Below are 22,278 nucleotides of genomic sequence, written 5' to 3' on the forward strand. Positions count from 1 at the left end.
CATCTTCTAACTAGTTTAGGTTTGTATACATATATAGTCTTTTATTCTTTTTAGTAAACATTTTTATTGAACTGTAATTATACATACAGAAAAGTGCACAAATCATAAGTGTACAGCTTGATAAATACTCATAAAGTGAATGCACCTATGTAACCAGCACCTAAATTATGAAACAGAACATCGCCAGCACCACAGACTCTGCCTTGTACTCTTCCAGTCCCTGTGGAGCAAAAGAAACCAGTTGAAAACTAATGTGTCGATTATGATTCCACTTATAGGAAGTTCAAAACCAGACATAACTGATGGTGATTTAAGTCATGATAGTGCTTACCTTTGAGGAAGGAGGTAGTGATTGAATGGGGGCACTGATTTCTCACACCACAGACAATTTTGCCCACTTTGAACTTCATCTAAATGGAATCGGAGTATGCACTCTTTTGTGTCTGGTGAAGGCTACTGATAGTTGTATGTTAGTTGTATGCAGTTGCTACTTTACTAAGTTCTCTCATAGCTTTTCAACAAATTCCTTTGTGTTTTCCAGATATAAAATCATATTTAAAAATAGTTTTCCTCTTCCTTTTCAATTCACGTCTTTGTTTTCTTTTGTCTAATCTCATTGACTAAATCCCCCAACACAAAGTTAAATAGTAGAGGAGATAGTGGGCCTTGCTCCTGACTTTAGTATCGACATTAAGATGCTGGCTTTTGGGCAGAGGTACAGTGTCAATGAATTACTCATCAATTTCTACTTATTGAGTATATTTAACATAAATGAGTGTTCAATTTTGTCAAGTGTCTTTTCTGCAAAGATGGAGATAATCATATGGTTTTTCTCCTTAACTCTTTTAATATGATGAATATTAATGGATTGTCTAATAATATTCTTGCATTCCTATAATAAATCAACTTATTCATGACTTAATATTTTTTGAAAGTGCTGTTGAATTGTTTGCTAATGTACTGTTAACATTTATGTACTGATATTCATAAGTGAGAGCGGTCTATAATTTTCTCTTTGGTACAAACTTTGTCAGGTTTTAGAAACAATGCTTATCATGTTCACTTTACAAAATGAATTTAGAAGCCTTTTTTGTGTTTTTTGCCCTCTGAGGTTCAAGAGTCTCTTTATAGCCCCTGGAATTGTTTAAACAACATTAGGATTATTTAATCATGACAGTTTGGCAGAAATACCCTTGAAACAATCTGGGCCTGATTTGTTTTTTTGTAAAGAGTCCATTTGTTTTGAATTTCTGTATCTACTTCGGTAATCTTGGCAATTGGCATTTTTCTAAGAAAGGTTATTTTCTAATTTATTATATAAAATTACTCAAAGTAGTGTTATAATTTTGAAAAATTTCCTGTTTTATGGTTATTTCTGTCTTGTCATTTAAACTTTTGTGTTTTTGCTTCCTCCCTTTTTTTCTTGAAAAGATTGTCTGGTGGTTTGTCTATCTTGTCTTCCCTCCTTCCCCCTTTTAATTAATCCCTTCCTTCTACTTCCTTTTGGTTTGCTTTTTCCTCCAGTTTTTAAGACTCAATTGTGTAATTCTTAGCTTTTCTCATTTTTATTGATATTGCTCTAAAACTATAAACTTCCTGTCATAATTGCTTTTTTTTAATCAATAAATACTAGGTTTTCATCAGTCTTGTTGTCATGTCCTTCTGTTGTGCTTCCAATGTCTGTGGGGATATTGGGCTGCTTATTCTTTTATTCCTTAAAACAACTTTGAATGGGCTTTGACTATAATCCTTCTCAGGTTTTGGTTTTGGTTTTGGGTGAAATGAGTTTTCCTGTACTTTTAGGAGGAAGGGGTGCCCTAGGACAACTTTTCTTTGCTCTATGGCCCTAAAGTTCCTGTTTCATTTTCAGAGTGTTTTAAAAGATTATCTATGTCCACATATAATGTTTAGGTATATTGACTTTCCTTCCCAACATTTATCTGGACTCTCTCTTCTCTTTGTCCTATTGTACCTATCCTGTCCAATTTGGATTCTAATTCTAGCTAGGCTTTATCTCATTAGTTTTAAGATGTATACAGGACAGGGCCCAGACTGCTCTAGCACAATCATCAGACCATATCATATTGCTCTAACACTTACCTGCAAATGGGGACCTGTAGAACCCCTCCCAGTTTCAGCTTTTGTTCTCAGACTGGCCCACTGTACTTTCTAGTGAGAAACTGGGGGCAATGCTATAGTTCTATTCTCAAGGCTGTCAGAAACCAGCTGCCTGCCTTTCACTTCCTCCCACACAGATGCTGAAACTATGTTGGTCAGTGGTTTGTCCTTATAAAACTGTATTCTGAAGTTCATGAGGACACCCTGTCATCTAGTTTTGTAGAATAGCTATCCCAGTTACTCTGGATTCAAATGGGGAGATTCAGAAACTACAATGCTGCCATCATCTTCCTCGAGTTTAAACTCTGTGGGAACTCTATTACAGAAAAGAGAGGCTTTAAAAACAATTTTATGATGGTTATGACAGAAATTATAATTAGGAATTTATTTCAGGAATTTACTTTATTTACTTAGTACTATGCTAAGTACTTTATATGTATTACCTCATTTGATCTTCAAACAATCTTGTGAGTTAGATTTTCCCCCCTCATTTTATCAAAGGGGAAGTTAGGGTCCAAAATTACACTGGTGAACTGGCAGATCTAGGATTTAAACCCAAGTCATCTGACTCCAGAGCACCTCCTTCCTATACTGACTCTCAAATATTATCAGGCCCAACAGTTTCAAACTATGTACCACTGTCGGCAAAACTTCTATTTGAATTTGAATATTTATAAATAATTATTAAAAGATCTAATTAAAATGCACACATATTATAGGTCAAATCTAAAAGCACTGTAGATGATAAATAGGTTGAATTGTGTTATATGACCTGATGAACCTTGTTTTCACGCATATGCTCAAAATAAGGCCCCTCCTACCATAGTCTAAAAAATACCATACTGGAGTTGGCCATAGAGCATAGGGAACAGAGTTACTGAGACTTCATATTTCCCCTTCTTATTCTATCACCACTGCTAAAGAACCAAGTATATATATGAAATAGTGCTTATAATTTATTTTATTAATACTTTGCTTGTAGGTAACTATTTAGAAAAAGTTGGGAATAGTTTCTCCACAATTCACAATGGGCTGGTATTTTTTTGGTCAATATGCTGCTGTGGAATGTGAACATTCACTGGTCCATAAAGTTTCACAAGGAGGTCTCTCACGAGTATATCAATTAGAATCATATTGTAATATATCATCTCATGCTATTAAATTACACAAGGAGTTAGAAAATATTTAATAGTTTTTTGAAATACTTTGACCTTGTAATTCTCCTTCATACAAATACGGTTACTATTACTAACTTTTTAAGCTTCCAACCACTCATGGCAATTCAGGAAAAAAAAAAATGGGGGCTTTTTGAATAGTTCTAAAGCCGTTACATATATGCCATTTGAACTCCTGATGTCTACGAAATGAGTTAGAGATGTAGATGTCATACTTTGTCAGAATTTAAACTGGTACAAACTGGAATAACTCATGGAAGGATGACATCTGTTGTTAGGCTTATTTTATCCCCACCACCAGAAAACTGATTTTATTTCTAATTTTAAAAAAAATTTTTTTGACTTTGGCAAATTGAGGTTTAAAACTAAGCATGCCAATAATAAATGAATCATTTCTCCAAGTATATACTAGGTTTCCTTTGGGAAGGACCATTATTTAAGGGTATTTTTTCTCCACTCTAGGAAAGAAATTAAAATAAAAATTTAAATATTATAATACCTAAACAGTGATATTAGTAATTTAGTTTTTATACTGATACTTGTAAAACTAATAATCCAACATTTATTATCACCAAGACTTTAAATGAAACCCAGTCCCTCTGGTGAAGAGATTTCCTTCTCCATTTCAGCACTACTCTCATAACTTTGAACGTCATAGAGCAACAGTGACAGATGTAATTTATTGATAAATTGATTACTAATAAAAATAAGTTTTTATACTAACTCCTTTACAATTAGCTAGGTCATAGAATGAAGAAAACAAAACAAAGAAAAGCAAAACCCCAGTCCTTAACCCCTAAATGGTACATTTCCTTCCCACTTACCTGAAAATACAAAAATATGAATGACCGTGTATGGAGGTACACCATTAACTTTACTTGAGTGGTGCTATTTTTTTTACTTAAATGTTTACTTATTTCAATTGAAAAAATGAGAAAATCATCAGTTTGAAATTAGAGCAGCTAACACACTGGGGCAACAAACTAAAAATAAGAATCCAAATGGCTAAAAATAACTCAGTTATAAAAGTACAAGTATAATTTACAGTATCACATATCTCAGAAAAAGAAACAAAACCATTAAATGGCTTTCCTTCTAGATAAGACTATTTTCTCTGCAGAAAGGGAAAAAAGGCAACTAATGATTTGAGATTAAAATCAAACATAACTGTTATTTACCCCAGCAACATCTAAAATAAATGACCCGCACAGCACAAAACTTCCCCATTCACAATCACATACAGTTATATTACTTGTCCCTCAGTTACATAATAGTCTTCTTAAAACAATCTCCCTTTAGAAAATTATTGTATTAGTTAAGCCTATTCATTCTTGCTATGAAGTTAATTTCATTTGTATAGGCCACAAAAGTTTAATTGGCACATTTTACTTAAGTCAAAATAAGTCTTCTTTTTAAAAATTATGGGATCATATGTTTTCAAAGAATAATCCCAGATACTTAATTCATTAAAGCAATGTTCTACCATCAGCAGTCAAGCTTTTTAAATGATCACTAAGTGTTCACCTGAAGATTATCAATGCTATGTGAACTGTAAACTTCTTCTGAAGATTTGTATTTATGATACAATTTTGTACTGAAGAGCTTTTTAAAAAGATAACCTTCATACATAGAGTTAGTTTGCCTCAGAGAACTTAGAAATACAGTATATAAACATTTAAGAACCACAACAGAGTCCACTGTGGTTCAAACTTGAAACAAAGATTTCCTTGAAACCTAGTACGAAGGTTACTGGCTCAAGACCATATAGCAAAGTGACATCAGCACAAGATTCGATTGTAAGACTCTACCTCTTAAAAAAAAGAGCACACTTGGTTATACATGGCTTTTAACCTTGAGCTACAGTTAGGCTACAAATCCCCCCACCCTCCCAATCTAAAGTTAGTCATGTAGAGATGTGTACATTCTCTGAGCACTGTTTAGAGTCCTTGGTTTTCCAGCTCTGATGGAGATCTCGAAGGCGCTCAGAAGTCCGTGTGCTTACGTTCAGGGCAGGATGAACTTTACAAATGCCACTTTCCTCCATTAGTGACAGGCCACAAATTCCAAAGTATGCGTGCAAAGCATCTGAAAATAAGGCAGTTTTATCACAACAGGCATTCTTATTTGTACAAAATATTTTAGCTACTTATCAGCCCATCACTACATTAAAAATAAATTGAGAAAAATACTAAATACAGTTTTTGAAATATTTGCTTTCTCAAAGTCTCAAACCCCAAATTTTTAAAAACCAGGTGATCAAAATCAGATAATATATTATTCAAGAAAACATCACTAACAAAGGAGAACAGTTCCTAGCTGAAGAAGTGACATTACCAACATCCTCTGTGATTAAAGAACAAAAAGGAAGAGTACCAGTGATATAAAAGACTTCTCACTCTAATGTGTTTTCCCTTTTGCTTACTATAGAATATGGAAACAAGGAGCTTTATATCATAAATAGAAATTTTTTCTTAAAAGTGAAAATAAACCTCAGAATCTAAGTAGTATTAGCCCTCCCCCCTAAGTTTTACCTCTGACAGTTCCTAAACCATATACGATGACAATACTATGTTAAAGAAGCTTAGGCAAAATAATCCATTCTGGAATGCTGTACCATATTTAATTTCCCTATTTCAGGTAATGTCAGTCATTCTAAAAATATCTGACCTGACAATAAAAACAAACACACATTCTATTTGGTCATAATAATGTGAGTGCTCATACCATAACAATTCTTCTACAGTGGCCTCACTACTGTTTCCCATCTTTCAGGGGGCAGCAACTTTCTTCCATTAAATGGCCACTGAAATCACACGGCTGTTGCTTGCCTGAGAGCCTTAAATAACTTCTGAAAGAGCTCAGAGCTCTGCAGTTATGGGAACGCTACAAAAAGCAGATTTTGTAGCAGTCAAAATTTTTTTCTGTTTTTGAGTTCGTCATCATTTATGGTTTCATGAGCTATTAAAGTTCAAAACATCTTTTGTGTCAAAAGAATTAAAGAGAAAGTTTTACTTACAAAAGTATCATTTACTTTTCAAAAAAGGAATAACAGATAGTTGTGCTCACTCAATATTATTTGTGAAAAAGTTATTTCACCAATGAAGGTCCATGTTAATCTCCTTTTATGTCTTTTTCAGAGAATACTTAGGTTTCTTCTAACTCATTTTCCTCTAATTTTCAGACCACAAAAAATAAACTTGATTTTTCCTATACTATTATAGTTTTCTTGCAGTTTTTCTAAAATTAAAAAGCAACATTAAATTTTATTGGATAGAAATAAGGAAACTTTTCTAGGAAAAGAATGCAACAGAAAATACACTCAGAATAAATGAAATAGGATCTTACACTTTCCAGTAATGTAAGAATAATTTTTTTTCCTCAAAAGGATTTTTTGTAAAAGCTAATGAAATAGAAGTTAAATGTTTCAATCCTCAAAAAAAAAAAAAAAAAACTCTTTGTCTGTAGGTGGTGACGTATTCAAGCACTTTAGATGTTGAAATATATATTTTCCTCATAATAAAACTTCATTCTTTTCATAAGTTTTTCCTATAAATGTATATAAAATCTCTGTGTGTCAAATCTGCTACTAGATTGATTTATTAGAACCAAGAATAAGCTAATTTTTAAAACTCTTACTAAAATGATTTTTATAACAGCTCTGGGAACAGATCTTTTCCACATAAATTCAATTTATCATACAAAGACTTCCTATGCTCTGTAATGTACAGGATCTGAAGACATTGTAACATATCTATAAAAAACATTACATCCAAGTATTTACTCAAATGTTAAACTTAACAACTGATCTCTCTAGAAAAAAGCTCCAAGAATTTTCTTTTAAAAAAGCTATTGTAAAAAATCAAAATGTATCTCAATATGTTTATATAACAAATGCTTTTCAAGAGACTGTCATTTCCCTGTTCACATTATTTGTTAAAACAGTGCATTATTTTTAAAAATAGTACCATGTACTGATTGAAAACAATGGAATCAATACCAAAAGAATTGTTTTCTTGAGGCACTTTTCAAACATATTTATAGCTATGTGTTATAGATACCAAAATTTAAAAATATTATTTTGCTTTAGAAATTAAAAGCATTATACATTTTTTAAAAAAGAAGCATAAAAATACACGTAAATATGGATCTCAGGAAATATTCCTGCTCACTTCAGGTAAAAAAACATGATTCCATGAGCCCCTTATTTGTATTTCGATTCAGGTACATATTCTGACCGTAACAGTTTTATGACAAGAGAGGAGGTGAAGAGGTTCTAGACTAATAATAAAAACCATGATACTACTGCAATGCTGCAAAAACAATCATTCCTTGAATCTAGTGTCATATATTTATAGCTAATACTTGGTCAATTTGCTTATCAAAAGTGTCAGTGTTCTGACTTATTTTTAACAAAGTCTTGAATTGAGTTTTTTGGAAGCTATAAATAGATTTATTTTGCTGGAGGTGAAACCTAAGGGGGAAGGGCAAGCAGCTTGGAGAATGATGCTAGCGGTGGGAGAGGAGCCAAATCCTGGGAGGGTCTTGTGTGCCCTGCCAACTGACTGAGTGCTAAGAAAGTTTTTGAACAATTTTAACAGACTTAACAGAAGAGTTTAGATTAGAGGTTCTCTTTTCCATCAGAGATCCCTTTGGGAGTCTGAAAAGAGCTTTGGCCCCTTTCCTCTCATTTAAGCAAATGTACATACACACACACAGAAGTGTCACTAGGAGGGGCACTGGACTAGAGGAAGACTGCTAAGACATTTGCAGAATCCTAGGCCTGAACTTGGGCCTAGTCCACCAAAGTTTTGGGGCAGGGCAGAGCATGGAGATGATAAGCTGTGTTGGCAGGCTAGGCCTGAGGGGTCTGTAGATGGCATCCATGTAGTTACTGACTTTATTATATTAGAGCATGCAGCTTAGACTATGGCCTGTCTAGGTTTGGAAAATAGCAGAATTATCCACATATTTTGAAGAAATGTCATTATTTCTGAAGAACCCTTTTAAAAATACTTATGAAATACAAGAATCCTCTGTTCTTCACATCTATGTCTTTCCTGAGCTGGGAAAGCATGGAATACTGTATTGTCTGAATCTATTTGGTTCCTGAGTTTTAGAGAGTGAATGGTTTGAGAGTTCATATAGCAAAAGTATTCCTCTAAAAAAATAACCTGAATCTGCCAAAATTCAGAGAATAAGAGTATGGACAGTGAGGGACACCTGTATTCAGGATTTGAGATTTCTGATTTAATGACTTATGAAAAGGGTAAGAACTAGATCCCTTTTGGATTTAAGAGTAATTTATTCTGCAGAGCTCAAGTGATAGCTAGTAATCCTAAAGATTTTGGATGAACCAATTCTATTTTGGACAGGGACCATTCAGACCATCTGCCTTACTGCCCGCAACAAAATGAAACACTGCTAAGTGAAATATATGGAAAAAAGGGCAAACTATACCAATACATCTTGATAATCAAATCCTTCCTTTACACCCCAAATCTACCGTAAACTTAAACAATTTACCTCTTTAAAAACATTATTTAAAGTAAGTTTACAACTGTGCCTATATTTTCTATCATATGCCCTTTCTGACAAAGATGCTTGAAGATCTACTCAAAAAATAAACAAAACAAAAGTTGCTCTGGATTTATACAAAAAATAAATTACCTGGATGACTATCTGGCCACTTGGCAAATCCCCCTACGAGGCGGTCTTGAGTTGATAAGATATAATTTCTATTTTTCTCGAAGTTAGTATACTGGAAAATTTTCAGAAGCTGAAATGACATGACAAATATAAATTTATTGACATAAAACTTTCATATTGACCTTTGGCTCAATTTTCAGATATATGTAATTTAAATATGCTTTTCTCTAATTAAGTAAGGCTCTCGGAGCAAGCCTAGGGGGCTTGAGCATTTAAAATTCTCAACCACATTAACTTTTTAAAATCATCTTATCAAATATACTCTCCTTTTCTTGATCCACTCACTATTTCCTTCTTTTGAACCATACCTAACTGACTTCTCTGCATTACATTTAGCTACATTCAAAACACAACTTCCCAGTATGTTCAACTTCATCAGTTATTTTTAAAAGGGAAATTTTATTAACCTATATTCTAACTCTTATGACAGGCTTTTGAACTATTAGTTACAAATTGCTGGTAATGAAAACTAAAAATATTTCAAAAAAGAGCAACAGAAATTATTAACCACGTGCTAGAGACACTTTTGTTTGAGAATAGTAAAAAATTAAAGCTCTTTAATTAGGAAAGATACAAGGTGAGACAAATACAATTTTAGCATAAAAATTATGTAGCTTAAAGATTTAGGACATGTATTTGTCCTTTCTCTGAAGATCCCATTCAATAGAAAAAAATAAAGGATTGTCAAACTGTGAAGAGAACAGGGTCAGGCGGTGGTGAGCAGTAGAAAAGAAAGTTCAAGAAGTGTCACAAAGCAGCTGAAAGTGTGTCAATAAATCAGAGAGCCACGAAAGGTATTAATGATTAATAAAGAAGCATTATTTCTCAAAAAGAGAAAACCAATAATAAGGTTATGGTACAAATAAGAAACCAACTTATTCATTCATTTGGTTTAATTAATAGAATATAAGCAGAGACACTTTAGACTCCTGATGCTAGAAGCATTTTTCATCAAGTGGCACATAGGTCATTACACAGAAAGAAGGAACAATAATCTTAACACTGTACTTGGTTTAGCAATAAAAAATATTTATACAGCCCTAATATGTGATTACTGGTTTTCAAATTTTAAAATCAACCTACAGGCAAAGCATAAAATATTTGATCGTTGTTACTGAACAAAATATGAATGTTACCTAAGTTGACGTTGTAAAAGTAAAGGTAAACTGAAAGGTTTAGAAGGGAGAGGAAGAGAGATGGTTCAGAACTAAAAAAAATATATACCAGTAACAATTTGCTGGAAAAAGGGGAGGCCAAATCTTCATTTTTCATAGTTGGAATATGTTTTCATAGCTGGGATAATGCTTTAAAGGTGTTAAGTCAAGAAATCAGCATATCTAAAGTTATTATTTAAAGTTATCCATAAGAATTAAATTTTTTTTTTTTTTTTTTTTTTGCGGTACGCGGGCCTCTCACTGTTGTGGCCTCTCCCATTGTGGAGCACAGGCTCCGGACGCGCAGGCTCAGCGGCCATGGCTCACGGGCCCAGCCGCTCCACGGCATGTGGGATCTTCCCAGACCGGGGCACGAACCTGTGTCCCCTGCATCGGCAGGCGGACTCTCAACCACCGCGCCACCAGGGAAGCCCAAGAATTAAAATTTTTAAAAAGGTTTAAAAGTAGTTGCCTTTAGAAAGTTGTCAAAGACCACCAAGGTCATATCATAAAGACTCAAGAAACAACCTGAAGGGGCTCCTACTGGCTAAAGATGGGACAATTTGAGCATTAAAAAGAATAATGTAATAGACTAAAATGGATAAAATATATTAAAATCTATGAGTTCACAGTGATACTCAAAGGGTAAAAAAGAAAAAACCCTAAAACCCAGTTATTTTATTGGAAAACTTTAGAGGATGCTAGGGAACCAACTCACTGACTGAATGAACATTATTAAAATTAAGAGAAAGAATCATCTGCCTTTCTCTGTACAACCATACCTTAAGTTAAAGTGAAATTTCTTTATAAAAGAATCCTAGTTAATAAATTTAGAGGGAATGATAGAATATCACCATTTAGCAACCTCCAATGACATAATGGACCTAAGTAATGATCCTCAACGGCTGCTAAAACCATTCCGTAAGAAGATGATGAAGGCTTTTATACATCAGCAACAAACAATCCAAAAGAAAACTAAGAAAGCAATTCCACTCATAATAGCTTCCAAAAGAATTTAAATACTTAGGAATAAACCTATCTAAGCAGGTGAAAGATCTGCATGCAAAAAACTACAAAACACTGGTGAAAGATTAAAGATCTAAATAAATGGATAAACATTCCATCATCATTGATAGGAAGACCTGACATTGTTAAGATGTCAACACTACTCAAAGCAATCTACAGTTTCAATGTAAACTCTATCAAAATTTCAACAGCCTTTTTCCTAAGAAATGGTAAAGCCAATCCTTAAATTCACATGAAATTGCAAGGGGCCCTGAAGAGCAAAACAATCTTTAAAAAGAAAAATGTCAAGGACTCATACTTCCTGATGTTGAAACTTACTACAAAGCTACAGTAATTAAAACAGTAAGGACCAATTGAAGAGAATGGAGAGCCCAGAAATAAACAGATGATTTTCAACAAAGGTGCCAAGACCATTTAATGGGTAAAGAACTGTCTTTACAACAAATGGCATTGGGAAAGCTGGATATCCACATGTAAAAGGATGAAGCTGAAGCTCTTGCTTTATACCATATACAAAAATCAACTCAAAGTGGATCAAAGACCTATGCTAAAGAACTAAAACTATAAAACTGTTGGAATAAAACATCGGGGAAAATCTTCATAACATTGGATTTGGCAATGATTTCATGGAATAACAACCAAAAGCATGGGCAACAAAAGAAAAAAATAGATAAACTGGACATTTCTCCAAAGAAGATACACCGGATGGCCAATAAGCACATCAAAAGATGCTCGATATCACTAATCATTAGGGAAATGCAAATCAAAACCACAATGAGGTGTCACCACATAGCCATTAGGATGGTATTATAAAAAAAAAAAAAAAAAAAAAAAAACAAGTATTGGTGAGAATGTAGAGAAATTGGAAACCTTATACATTACTAGTGGGAATGTAAAATGGTGCACCCACTGTGGAAAATAGTTTGGTGGTTTCTCAAAAAGTTGAACACATAATTACCATGTAATACACTGATTCCACTCCTAGGTAATTATCCAGAAACAGATACTTATTTTACACCAGTGCTCACTGCCACCATATTTACAATAGCCAAAAGGTGAAAACAATCCAAGTGTCCATCAACAGATGAACAGAAAAACAAAATGTGGTGTATACATACAACAGGTATATTTATTCAACCATAAGAAGGAACGAAATTTTGATATATGTGACAATATGGATGGAGTTTGAGAAATATAAGCCAGACACAGGACACAGTAGATTATATGATTCTACTTATATGATGTACCTAGAATAAGTAAATTCACAGAGACAAAAAGTAGAATAGAGGTTAGCGGGGGCTGGAGGGATGGGAGAATGGGGAGTTGCTGTTTAATGAGCACAGTTTATGTTTAGGATGATGAAAATGTTTGGGATATGGACAGTGGTAATGGTTACACAACACTGTGATTTGTACATTTATAGTTAAACTTTATTACATTACGTATATTTTAACACCATAAAAAAAAGTGAACAAAGAAGGCTGATGGGGAACTTTATAATGGATGAATCAGTTTTGACAACTCTGGAGCCCTTTAATCAAAAGGAGAGACAGCCAGAGATTATATTATATGCCTCTTGATGTGATGCAATAGGAAATATATATCATCCTGACTTGATATTTAATGATAAGGAATTATGGCTGATTTCTTAGAAGTGATATTACAGTTCCATTTTTTAAAAAGCTATTTTTGTTTAGCGATTATACTGAAAAATTTCCAGGTAATATAAAAAATGGTATCTGGGATTTGCTTTAAAATACTAGTCAGTGAGGGTGAGGGAAGTGGATAGGTATATGGATGAATGAAGGCTGGCTTTGGGATGAAAACTGTTGAGACTGGTTGATGAACATATTAAGGGTTCATTATATACTATTCTCTCTTCTTTTGAGTATGTTTGAAATTTTTCATAATTAAAAAAATTAAAATGGTGCACCTGAGGAATGGCACTAGAAGTGAGAAGAGAGACAGAGGCTACTGCCTTCATTTTAAATTGTTTTATTTTCCCAATTCATTTCAACCACATGTATGAATTTTGTTTAAGAGAAAAAATTAGGATATTATAGTAAGTCCCCACATACGAACCTTTAAGTTGTGAACATTCAAAGATGCGAACGTTCATTCACATGTCCAATCGCGTTAAGTCAGTTCACATGCCTGGCGTACACTGTCACATGCGTGCATCCTCTACAAGTGGTTGTGTATACAGTACTGTATACAGTACAGTAGTACAGTATCTTTATTTCAAGCTAGATCTGCAAGAGGACGACTTCATTGAATTCCTTCCTGTGCAACATGAGTTTACTAATGAAGACCTGATGGAACTGGAGGCCCAGAGAAAGGATGAAGAGAGACAAGAGGAAGAAGTAGTAACTGAAGAACTGAAGAGATTCATGATGCAGAAAATGGCAAGGGGATTTTCTTTATTTGAGGAGGCACTGTTAGTTTTTGAGGCACAGGACCCGAATGTAGAAAGGTACACGAAGGTTGCAGCAGCCGTTCAGGATGCAATCCAGTGCTAGCGTGTCATCTATGACGAGAAAACAAGAGCTAGTACTCAGACATCACTGGATCGTTTTTTCAAGAGGGTAGATAGAACTGAATCCAGCAAGGAACCAGAACCTGTGCCATCCATGTCAGGCGTGAGTGAAATTGCAGCTGCCCTCCATCTCCTGTTGCTGACAATCCTTCAGCTCTACCATCTCCCACCTCCTCTCCCTCCTCCAGTCAGTAACTCTTCTTACCTGTTCACTCAATGCCAGCCCCTGTATGCCAGCTGCGGTACTGCACTATTGTACTTTTCAAAGTACTATACTGTAGGATTAAAAATGTTTTACTTTTTGTGTTTGTTTTTTACATATTATTTGTGTGAAAAGTATTATAAACCTATTACAGTACAGTACTATACAGCCGATTGTGTTAGTTGGGTACCTAGGCTAACTCTGTTAGACTTACGAACAAACTGGACTTATGAACGCACTCTTGGAACGCAACTTGTTCATATGCAGGGGACTTACTGTGTATACATGATGAACATAGACTTTTGTTAGATTCCTGAATATCAGGCCTAGATGATATGTTTTAAAGGCAAAAAAGGCAATTTTAAGGTATTGAAAACTTGTAGGTACGCAATGGCTAAGAAGCTATGTATTTAGGTACATCAAGAGGTAGTAGAGATGGGGAAAATGTATGAACATATTAATCAATACATTTCAGAAGGCTTACACAAATAAATTAATACAAAATAGAAAACCTTAGATGGTTTTTAAAGGAATGACCCATGGTTTATCTTTTAAGATTATATTTTCCCATAAACCCTTTACTGGTATGTTCAGACAGATCTCCCCACTAGACAGACCACCGATCAGTTTCAGGTACAAGTTTTTTATGACATTACACTTACTTTCTTACACAGGTTCTGGGACACTAGAGCTTTATAAGAATAGAAATTTCTAAGTAGTACAACAGATAACTGAATTCTGTGGAAAAACCATAGAGACTAGCTTTGCCAGAGCAACAGGAAAAACCTTTTGCCCTAAACCTAACAATATTTAATGAACATTACAAAGACCAAACCCTTTAAGCACAGTTTTTTTATTAACAAAGAGTAAAGGTTTCTCATTTTTATTATTTCTCTTACCTTTAGAGTTGCTCCCACCCAAAAAGAATAACAGGTGTCAACAGGCTTATTAGGTCTTCCATGATAACCATTTTGTTGTCTCATTATACACCACCTCTTTATCCTGTTCAATTCTTTTTCTGAAAAAACTTCTTCTAGTTTACCCATCAGGCACAGTGATGCAATGCCACAAAAAGTTGATCCTCCTGTTAATTAAAACCACACAATACTTTAAACTTATTAGATGTCTAGGAAAATAATATGACATGATTGAAGAAAAAAAGGGTTAAATAACTCCAGAAAATAGTGAAATAAAAGTAAAATTAAAAGACAATTAATTTTACTTTTATTTCACTATTTTATTTACCTTTATTTCTATTTAAAATAGAAAACTATTTAAAATAACCACTAAGCACTGGAGTCTTCAATATGAACTTGATGAAATAGAAAAAAATTTAAAATAACTTAAAAGCTGTAAGAACAATTTTTTAAATGAAAAAAGATTTAGAAAGTAGTTCAAAATTATATGGTTAATGGGAGAGTTGAAACTAAAATCTAGAACTCCTACTCTATCACCTGAGTTTGATTTTAATTCCCTTAAAGACAGTGTATTGCTTATGAATTGAGGTTCCATCTGCCTAAAGCTGCAGACTGATGTTCACATATAACATAAACTAGAAGCTTACATGTCAGCTTAAGAAATTTAAGGAAGAAAAGTTTCAGCAAAGGGAAACAGTGTGTGTGTGTGTGTGTGTGTGTGTGTGTGTGTGTGTGTGTGTTGGGGATGGGGGTAGTGTGGAGAAGAAAACTGCATCTGGAAGTAGATGCACAATACATGCCCATGCTCACTATGGTAGACTGACTAATGCCCCCCAGTGATATCCAGGTCCTAATCCCTGAACATGAGCATGCTACCTTATATGGCAAAAAGGACTCTGCAAATGTGATGGAAGTTAAGGATCCTGAGACGGGGAGATCATCCTGGATGGGGTATACCCTAAATGTAACCACAAGTGTCCCTATAAAAGGGGGGGGCAGAGGGAGAGTAAACTACAGTCAAAGAGGAGGCATTGTGACTATGGAAGCAGAGACTAAAGTGATGAGATAAGAAGTCAAAGAATGTCAGCAGTCACCAGAAGCTGAGAGACAAAGGAACAGATTATGCCCTGGAGCCTCCAAAAAAACCCTGCTCTGCTGACATCTGGATTTGAAGCCCTGTAAGATGCAGTTCAGACTTCTGGCCTCTGGAACTGTAAGAGAATAAATTTGTGTTGTTTTATACTCCTAAGTTTATTAAAATGTTATAGCATCAATAGAACCAATATAGTCACAAAGGTAATCACTTTCCTCGGGAAATGAAAAGTCAGTATTTTTCCATAAAGGAAAAAACAACACCAAAAAACCCCCCACCACTTTCCATTGGCGTTATCTGCTGTCAACTCCAAACAATTTGAAAATACTTATATTTCCAATTTACTACAACTTGACCTAGTGATTTTTATTAATTCCATCTCTTTAAATAGATTGTTCCTAATATGCCTCATCCTGTAACTTTCCTTTTGGTGTTACAAATCTTGGCTGTATTTTCTGGCAAAGGAAAAGTTAGCATTCTCTCTAGAAAATGCAAGGCAGCTATCACATTAAAAGGGTCACTGTCAAAAAATAAAAATAAATAAATAAAAGGGTCACACTGTAAGAACTATTTAGTCTTCAGAATTTTTCCCAATGGAAAAAAAAAAGGGAGATCTATGTTAGTCATGAGTGAATTAAAACAAAAGTAAAACAAATTTATCATAACCTTTTAGAATTTCTATTCAGCAACTATCAATGTTATTTCCCCTTCAATGACCTACTAGTTTCAATTTCTCTTTCATGAGAAGCTGGCCATGACTTCAGGTATTATTACATCATTAAATATAAAGCCTCTAAAAGAAAGTACATAAAGACACATTTAATTGTTACTCTCCAAAATAATTGTTCGAATTTTTTAAAGCAAACTGGCACAATTCAAAATAAAAATACTCTTTACTTTCCCAAATGACCAGATTTTGAAAATGACAATTTCTGAAGTAAGCCTGGTCTCTGGGTAGCCAAATACAGTCATTACAAAGTCTATTCTTTAAGCTAAAATTCACTTATCAACATTTACCCTGAGAGGTTCCTGTCTAAACGATTTTAAAACACCAGTTCTAAAAACCTGGATTAAAAGTAGGATGTTAGAAGAGTGTTAGAGGCAGACATAAAAACAGCAAGAAAAGACAGGTAACATTCTGACAATAAGTACAGTAAGAAAAAGCAGGCACAAGAACTCAACTAGAATATCCTTTTGGGGCTAAACAGGATTAGGTCAATGATTCCTACAAGCTTCAAAAAACTTCAAGAATGTTACATCACTATATATATTAAAGTACAATTTAAGAATTCCTTCTCATAATAATGATCTGAATTCATCAAGAAAAGATCAAATTCTGATCATTATGCCCTGGTTGAAGAAGGTTATGAAAATAACCTTCTTTATCGAAGGCATGTACGAGAATATTAAGGCACATTCAAATAAGAGAAAGATTTCCACCTGAAATTGCTGAAAGTTTGCCACCTAAAGTGGAATGCTTCTGTTATGTGGATAATTAATGTACAAAGAATACCACAGTCATAAAAAAAATCACAGCTGGGAGGGACTGGTTCTCTCTTTACAACCTACCCCAGTTCTTCCAGTTGCAGGGTAAAGGAGGTGTTACTGACTCTGGTTCTGTTTGCTATGCTTTACTTATGTTTTAACTTATTGTTCCCGTAAGGTTTTAAAGCTCGTTTTTAAGCATTCTCTTAGTATCTATTTGTATATACCAAATAATTTGAAAGAATCTATGTGCTCTGAAATGTGTAATTTAAGATGGTCAACAAACATACAGCTAAAGTAGAAAGCTAAGTAAACAGGTACACAAATAAGTACACCATTTTACTCTTAAACACCACATGAAAAAGGTAAAGTGAGGTAGATTCAAGGGAGTTGAATGCTTGGATGAAATCAGGCCAAGTAAAGTTTAATACTTCTCTTCTAGATTAAGGAGTAGAGATATTCTAAAAGAATCATGGAATCAAATTAATATATCTGAACTTTTACATTATGAATCTCAAGAGAAAAAGTAGTTTCAATCCTAGTGAAGTAGGAAAATCTAATTCTTCCAAAACACATGAACATTTTCCCCTAAAGCTGTACTATCATAAAAGAATCACTAGGATAAAGAGAATCATAACATTTGATGATCATGGCCTAGAAGGGTACAATGTGCCTATTTAATTTTCGTGACAACTGGACTCCAGGCTAAGCAGGTGTTGGAGAACAGCAGTTGAGTTAAAAAGAAAAAGAAAACAGTATATTAAGTAGCATTTAGACTGCAGAATTAGGACAAAAAGCACATGAAGAAACTTGATTAACATCAAACTGTAGCAGAAGTACACATTCTAAATTCAGCCTTCCCAGCTTTGGGATGCAGAGTGGAATTCAGCATAACTAACTCATCGAATATGTACTGAACAACTACAATATTCAAGGGCATATGGAGTATGACATAAATAAGACACGATCAGCTTACAACCTAGCAGAGAAGGTAAACAGAAGTAAATGGTACGAACCAAGTATTACGGGAATATAGAAAAGGGAGAAATTGCTTAGGGCTAGGGGTGACGAGAAACAATGCAAGATTTTACAAAGAATGTGACAGTGAACCTAGGCATAGAAAGATGGGTAAAATTTGAAGTTTAAGAAAAGGCAAATGAAGAGAAGCAAGTAAAGGGGAAGCATTTCAAGTACAGGAAAAAGAACGTTAGTAAAGTCCAGGGGTGAGAAGGCATGTAAGAACATTTGGAGAGTACATTTTCTCTGCAACCTAGAGCGCGTGGAAGGGATCTCTCACATTACAAAGCTAGGCTGGCACTGGACCACAGAGAACTAAACTAAGGGATTTAAATATGGGCAGAATGGTACTGCTGAACAAGCATAGGGTTTCAAGACACTTACCTGATATGTGAGCCTAGGAGTTAAGTTACTTACCTTCTCTGAGTAAAACGACAATAATCACTGTGGTGGTTTTATACTGTGTTAACTTGGCTAAGTGAGAACTGCTTCCCAGAATCCCCTTCTTTATATGGTCTGAAGCTAGATAAATCTGTGTGAGACCTCTAAGGTGGAAGTGAAGCAGTAGCCATTGCCCTGGTTGTGGGCACAGAAGGTAAGAGACAAGGGTAGAGGTGCTGTGAGAGTCTAGCTCGCCCTTATCCCCCCATATACTTGGAATCCAAGTTTTTTTTACTTCTGGCTCTCGTGACGCCAGGCCCATGAATGGATGTACGAACAACAGCCTTCCGGTTACACGCTGGCAGCTGGACGCGCCTGGCTCTGCAGATTCCCCTGCAAGGTCTCTCTTGTCCACCCGTGCCAGTGCCTCAGGAGAGCCTGTCAGTGACTCTTTCCTGATCCACCGACTACCCCTTTCAGGGCCTTACTTCTCCATCTTCTTCCACAGACATGTAAAATCTTACTCCCATAATAAATTCCTGGTCTGTAATATTCATAGTGAGTTTGCTTCTGATTGAATCTAACTAATACAAAGATGTCCACTCTCGGAGGGCTAGTGTGAGGATTAAGTGAGAATAACTGTTAGCTGGCACAGAGCAGCTGCTTAATAAATAAATTCTTTTCCTTTTAAGTTCGTAAAAGGTTATAAACTGGTGACTAATGGAGGACTGGTGTGACTGGCAAGTGAAGAACAACAACAACAAAAAACAGAACAGGAGATTAAACACCCCAAATTCTGGATTTCTGGCTCTCTGAAAAATCAGTAGATAAGAATAGTTCCACATTCCTGAATAGCAAAAACAGACTTGGAAGGAAGGAAAGAGCAGAATGATGGTTTTCAAAAATGTGCAGCTTGAGAGATATAAAGGTAGCTAGCTATGCCTGGCAGGCACACAGAAAGCCGGTATGCAGCTCAGAAGCAACAGTATAGATTTGGAAACAAAGTGTGGGTGCCATCACCCCAGGGATGATTGACAGAGAGCCATCTGTTAGTTCATTTAACTACGTGCCACATGTTACAAGTGTGGGAGATAAATCAGTGAATGTAACAGGCCAAAACCTCTGATCTCATGAGGCATATATTATGTGGAGACAGACAATAAACAAATAAATAAAATAAAAGTGATATGGGAAAAATAAAGCCAGAAAGGGGGACAGAGAATGGGGTATGTATCTGTGGTTGGTTTGCAATTCTAAACAGGAGGTATGTTTGTGGGTGGTTTTCAATTTTAGAAAGGGGGCTTATCCAAAAATATCATTTGAGCCAATACCTGAAGGATGTGAAGTGAAGCCAGGTGTTTGCTAGGGATGGGAGTGGAGGATTCTATATAGAAGGAATAGCAAGTATAAGAGTCCTGATATTTAGAAAGATGAATGATCCAAAGAAAAGAAGAAAGTTGGACTAAGATAAAGAGGTGAGAGGAAGAAACAAAAATGGTGAAGGAGCCAGAAACAACTTGTCCGGAAAAAGGACAAGAGGAATTTGATACTTCAAGAAAGAAGGGGGAGAGGCTAACAGCTTCATTTGCTTCAATAAATAGAAGATGAGGAATGAGAAAAAGACACTGGATTTGAAATGTAGATCATTCATGACTTTAAAAGAAATATTTCATTTAAGTTGCTGAATCTTACACAGAAAAATTAAAGAACAAGCCATTTGTGTAGAAGGGCAAATAGTATACCTGGACCACTATTCTAAAAAGATTAATAAAAGGAGAAAAAGGGAGAACACCATGACTTCAGAGTGCCCAATCTGCAGGACTACTTTTTAGAAAGAGGTTTCTCTTGCCAGTGTAGACAGTGATAAGATAGGGAAGGGAGGCTATACCAAAGCCTTCTAGAGTAGTACTTCTCAACCTATCTAACCTCACAGCACACAAGAACATTAAAACGTCTGACATTTGTAGGACACACAGCGGTGACCTGAGGAGCGAGCTCCTGGCACCTAAATGGGAGCTCTGGACACCTAGGTCTTGGCTGCTCCAAAGGCTGAGGCAGCAATAGCTTGGCATGCCTATAGCCCATGTGCAGCACACCCTGTACTGTGGCACCCTGAGTAGGAAGCCCTCCTCTCGGGCTTTAGACCTTAAATCTACCAAGACAAAAGGAGTGTAAAAGGAAGATGTAAGCTTTTTGGCATGAACCACAGCCCAGCAATGATGATCTTGCTGGGTGTGATCCTACTCGAGTCATACTGACTCCAAATCACTACCTGTGTGACTCAGCAAGACTTTTTTTCCATCAGAGAGTATCATGTTTGAGCGGCCCTCTCTGTTTCATATCCCAGGGAACGTAATCCCAGCTTCTGGGGAACAATAGTGTCTGTTCCACAGGTCTCCTGCACTGCGAAGTATCTCCTCAGCCTGAGTGCCCATTAACATCCTTTACGATAGTGAGCCCAGCCCTCGTCTTCTCAGAAATTCTTATAGATGCCAGATTTCCTCTTTGTGCAACTACAAGTATATCCCTCCTTACCAAGTGGTGATGACCAGTGACATAATTGCTACTGCCACCCCCATGTCATATAGACATACACAAGAATTATGATGTCCTAATTATAGTATGGCTTCAGAGGACAATCCAAGACAGTTTTCTATACGCCCCTTAGTGACACATATACTCTACAAATACCACCGAAGGAGGCAGTGAAAATGTCAAGAGAGGGAGGAGATACCTGATAGGACAGGTCCTAGGGAAAGCACAAGGAATGTGTTTTAAAAAAATGTTTATACATGGTTTACAGTTTACAAACCAGTTTCCCTCATATCTCTAACAATAATTTTAAAGAAAGATATAATTATTTCTACTCTGTTGATGAGGAAATCCTCAGAGAGATTAAGTAAGGGGCCTAAGCCACATAGCTAGTGTTAGGGCTGAGACCTGAATATTGATGTGTTCTTTCTACTCTATTGTGCTAGCAGAGGGATGGACACACAGGTGAGCGCAAAAACACTGCTGTGTGATGAAGAGGAAACAAGGATTTCACTCAGAGAGCCTCCCTGATCTGGGCTCTTTCTTTTTTTTTAAAAAGGAGCATGGAAGTACATTTACTTCTACATGATATATTCCACTTGAAAGAGTTCAGGCTATTGATGTTTTGACAAACTAAGTGACTATCGCTCACTCTGGTTCTGCCAAAATTGAGGGAAAGTGTGAAAGGAGAGACTGTATTAATGTACGCAGTGAACATATGCTATGTGGCAAAATGTTTTATCACTATGACTTAGGACAATTGTATTAAGGAAGGTAAAAAAAATTTTTTTCTTCACAAATTCATTGATTCATGTTTAATATTCTGTATCTAGCTTTTTAGTGTTACACCAAAGAAGAAAATGTACTGTTTTCTTCTAACTATTTTAAATCATCCCAAGATGTTTTCATGCAACTAACAGCTGAAATGATCACCAG

General features: G+C 35.4%; 1 protein-coding gene across 1 annotated transcript in view; it reads right to left on the reverse strand.

Annotated features, from left to right (window-relative positions):
• Positions 1-1,215: 1,215 nt before the first annotated feature.
• The window catches only part of PGGT1B (protein geranylgeranyltransferase type I subunit beta), a 58,815-nt gene continuing 37,752 nt past the window's right edge, over positions 1,216-22,278 (reverse strand). The window contains exons 7-9 of the mRNA XM_060093263.1: positions 14,817-15,001; positions 8,961-9,069; positions 1,216-5,378 (exon numbers count right to left, since the gene is read on the reverse strand). Coding sequence (XP_059949246.1) covers positions 5,197-5,378; positions 8,961-9,069; positions 14,817-15,001 — 476 coding nt within the window. The 3' untranslated portion in view covers positions 1,216-5,196. The remainder of the gene's footprint in view (positions 5,379-8,960; positions 9,070-14,816; positions 15,002-22,278) is intronic.

The sequence above is a fragment of the Mesoplodon densirostris genome, chromosome 3, assembly GCF_025265405.1.
Source record: "Mesoplodon densirostris isolate mMesDen1 chromosome 3, mMesDen1 primary haplotype, whole genome shotgun sequence".
Taxonomy (NCBI): domain Eukaryota; kingdom Metazoa; phylum Chordata; class Mammalia; order Artiodactyla; family Ziphiidae; genus Mesoplodon; species Mesoplodon densirostris.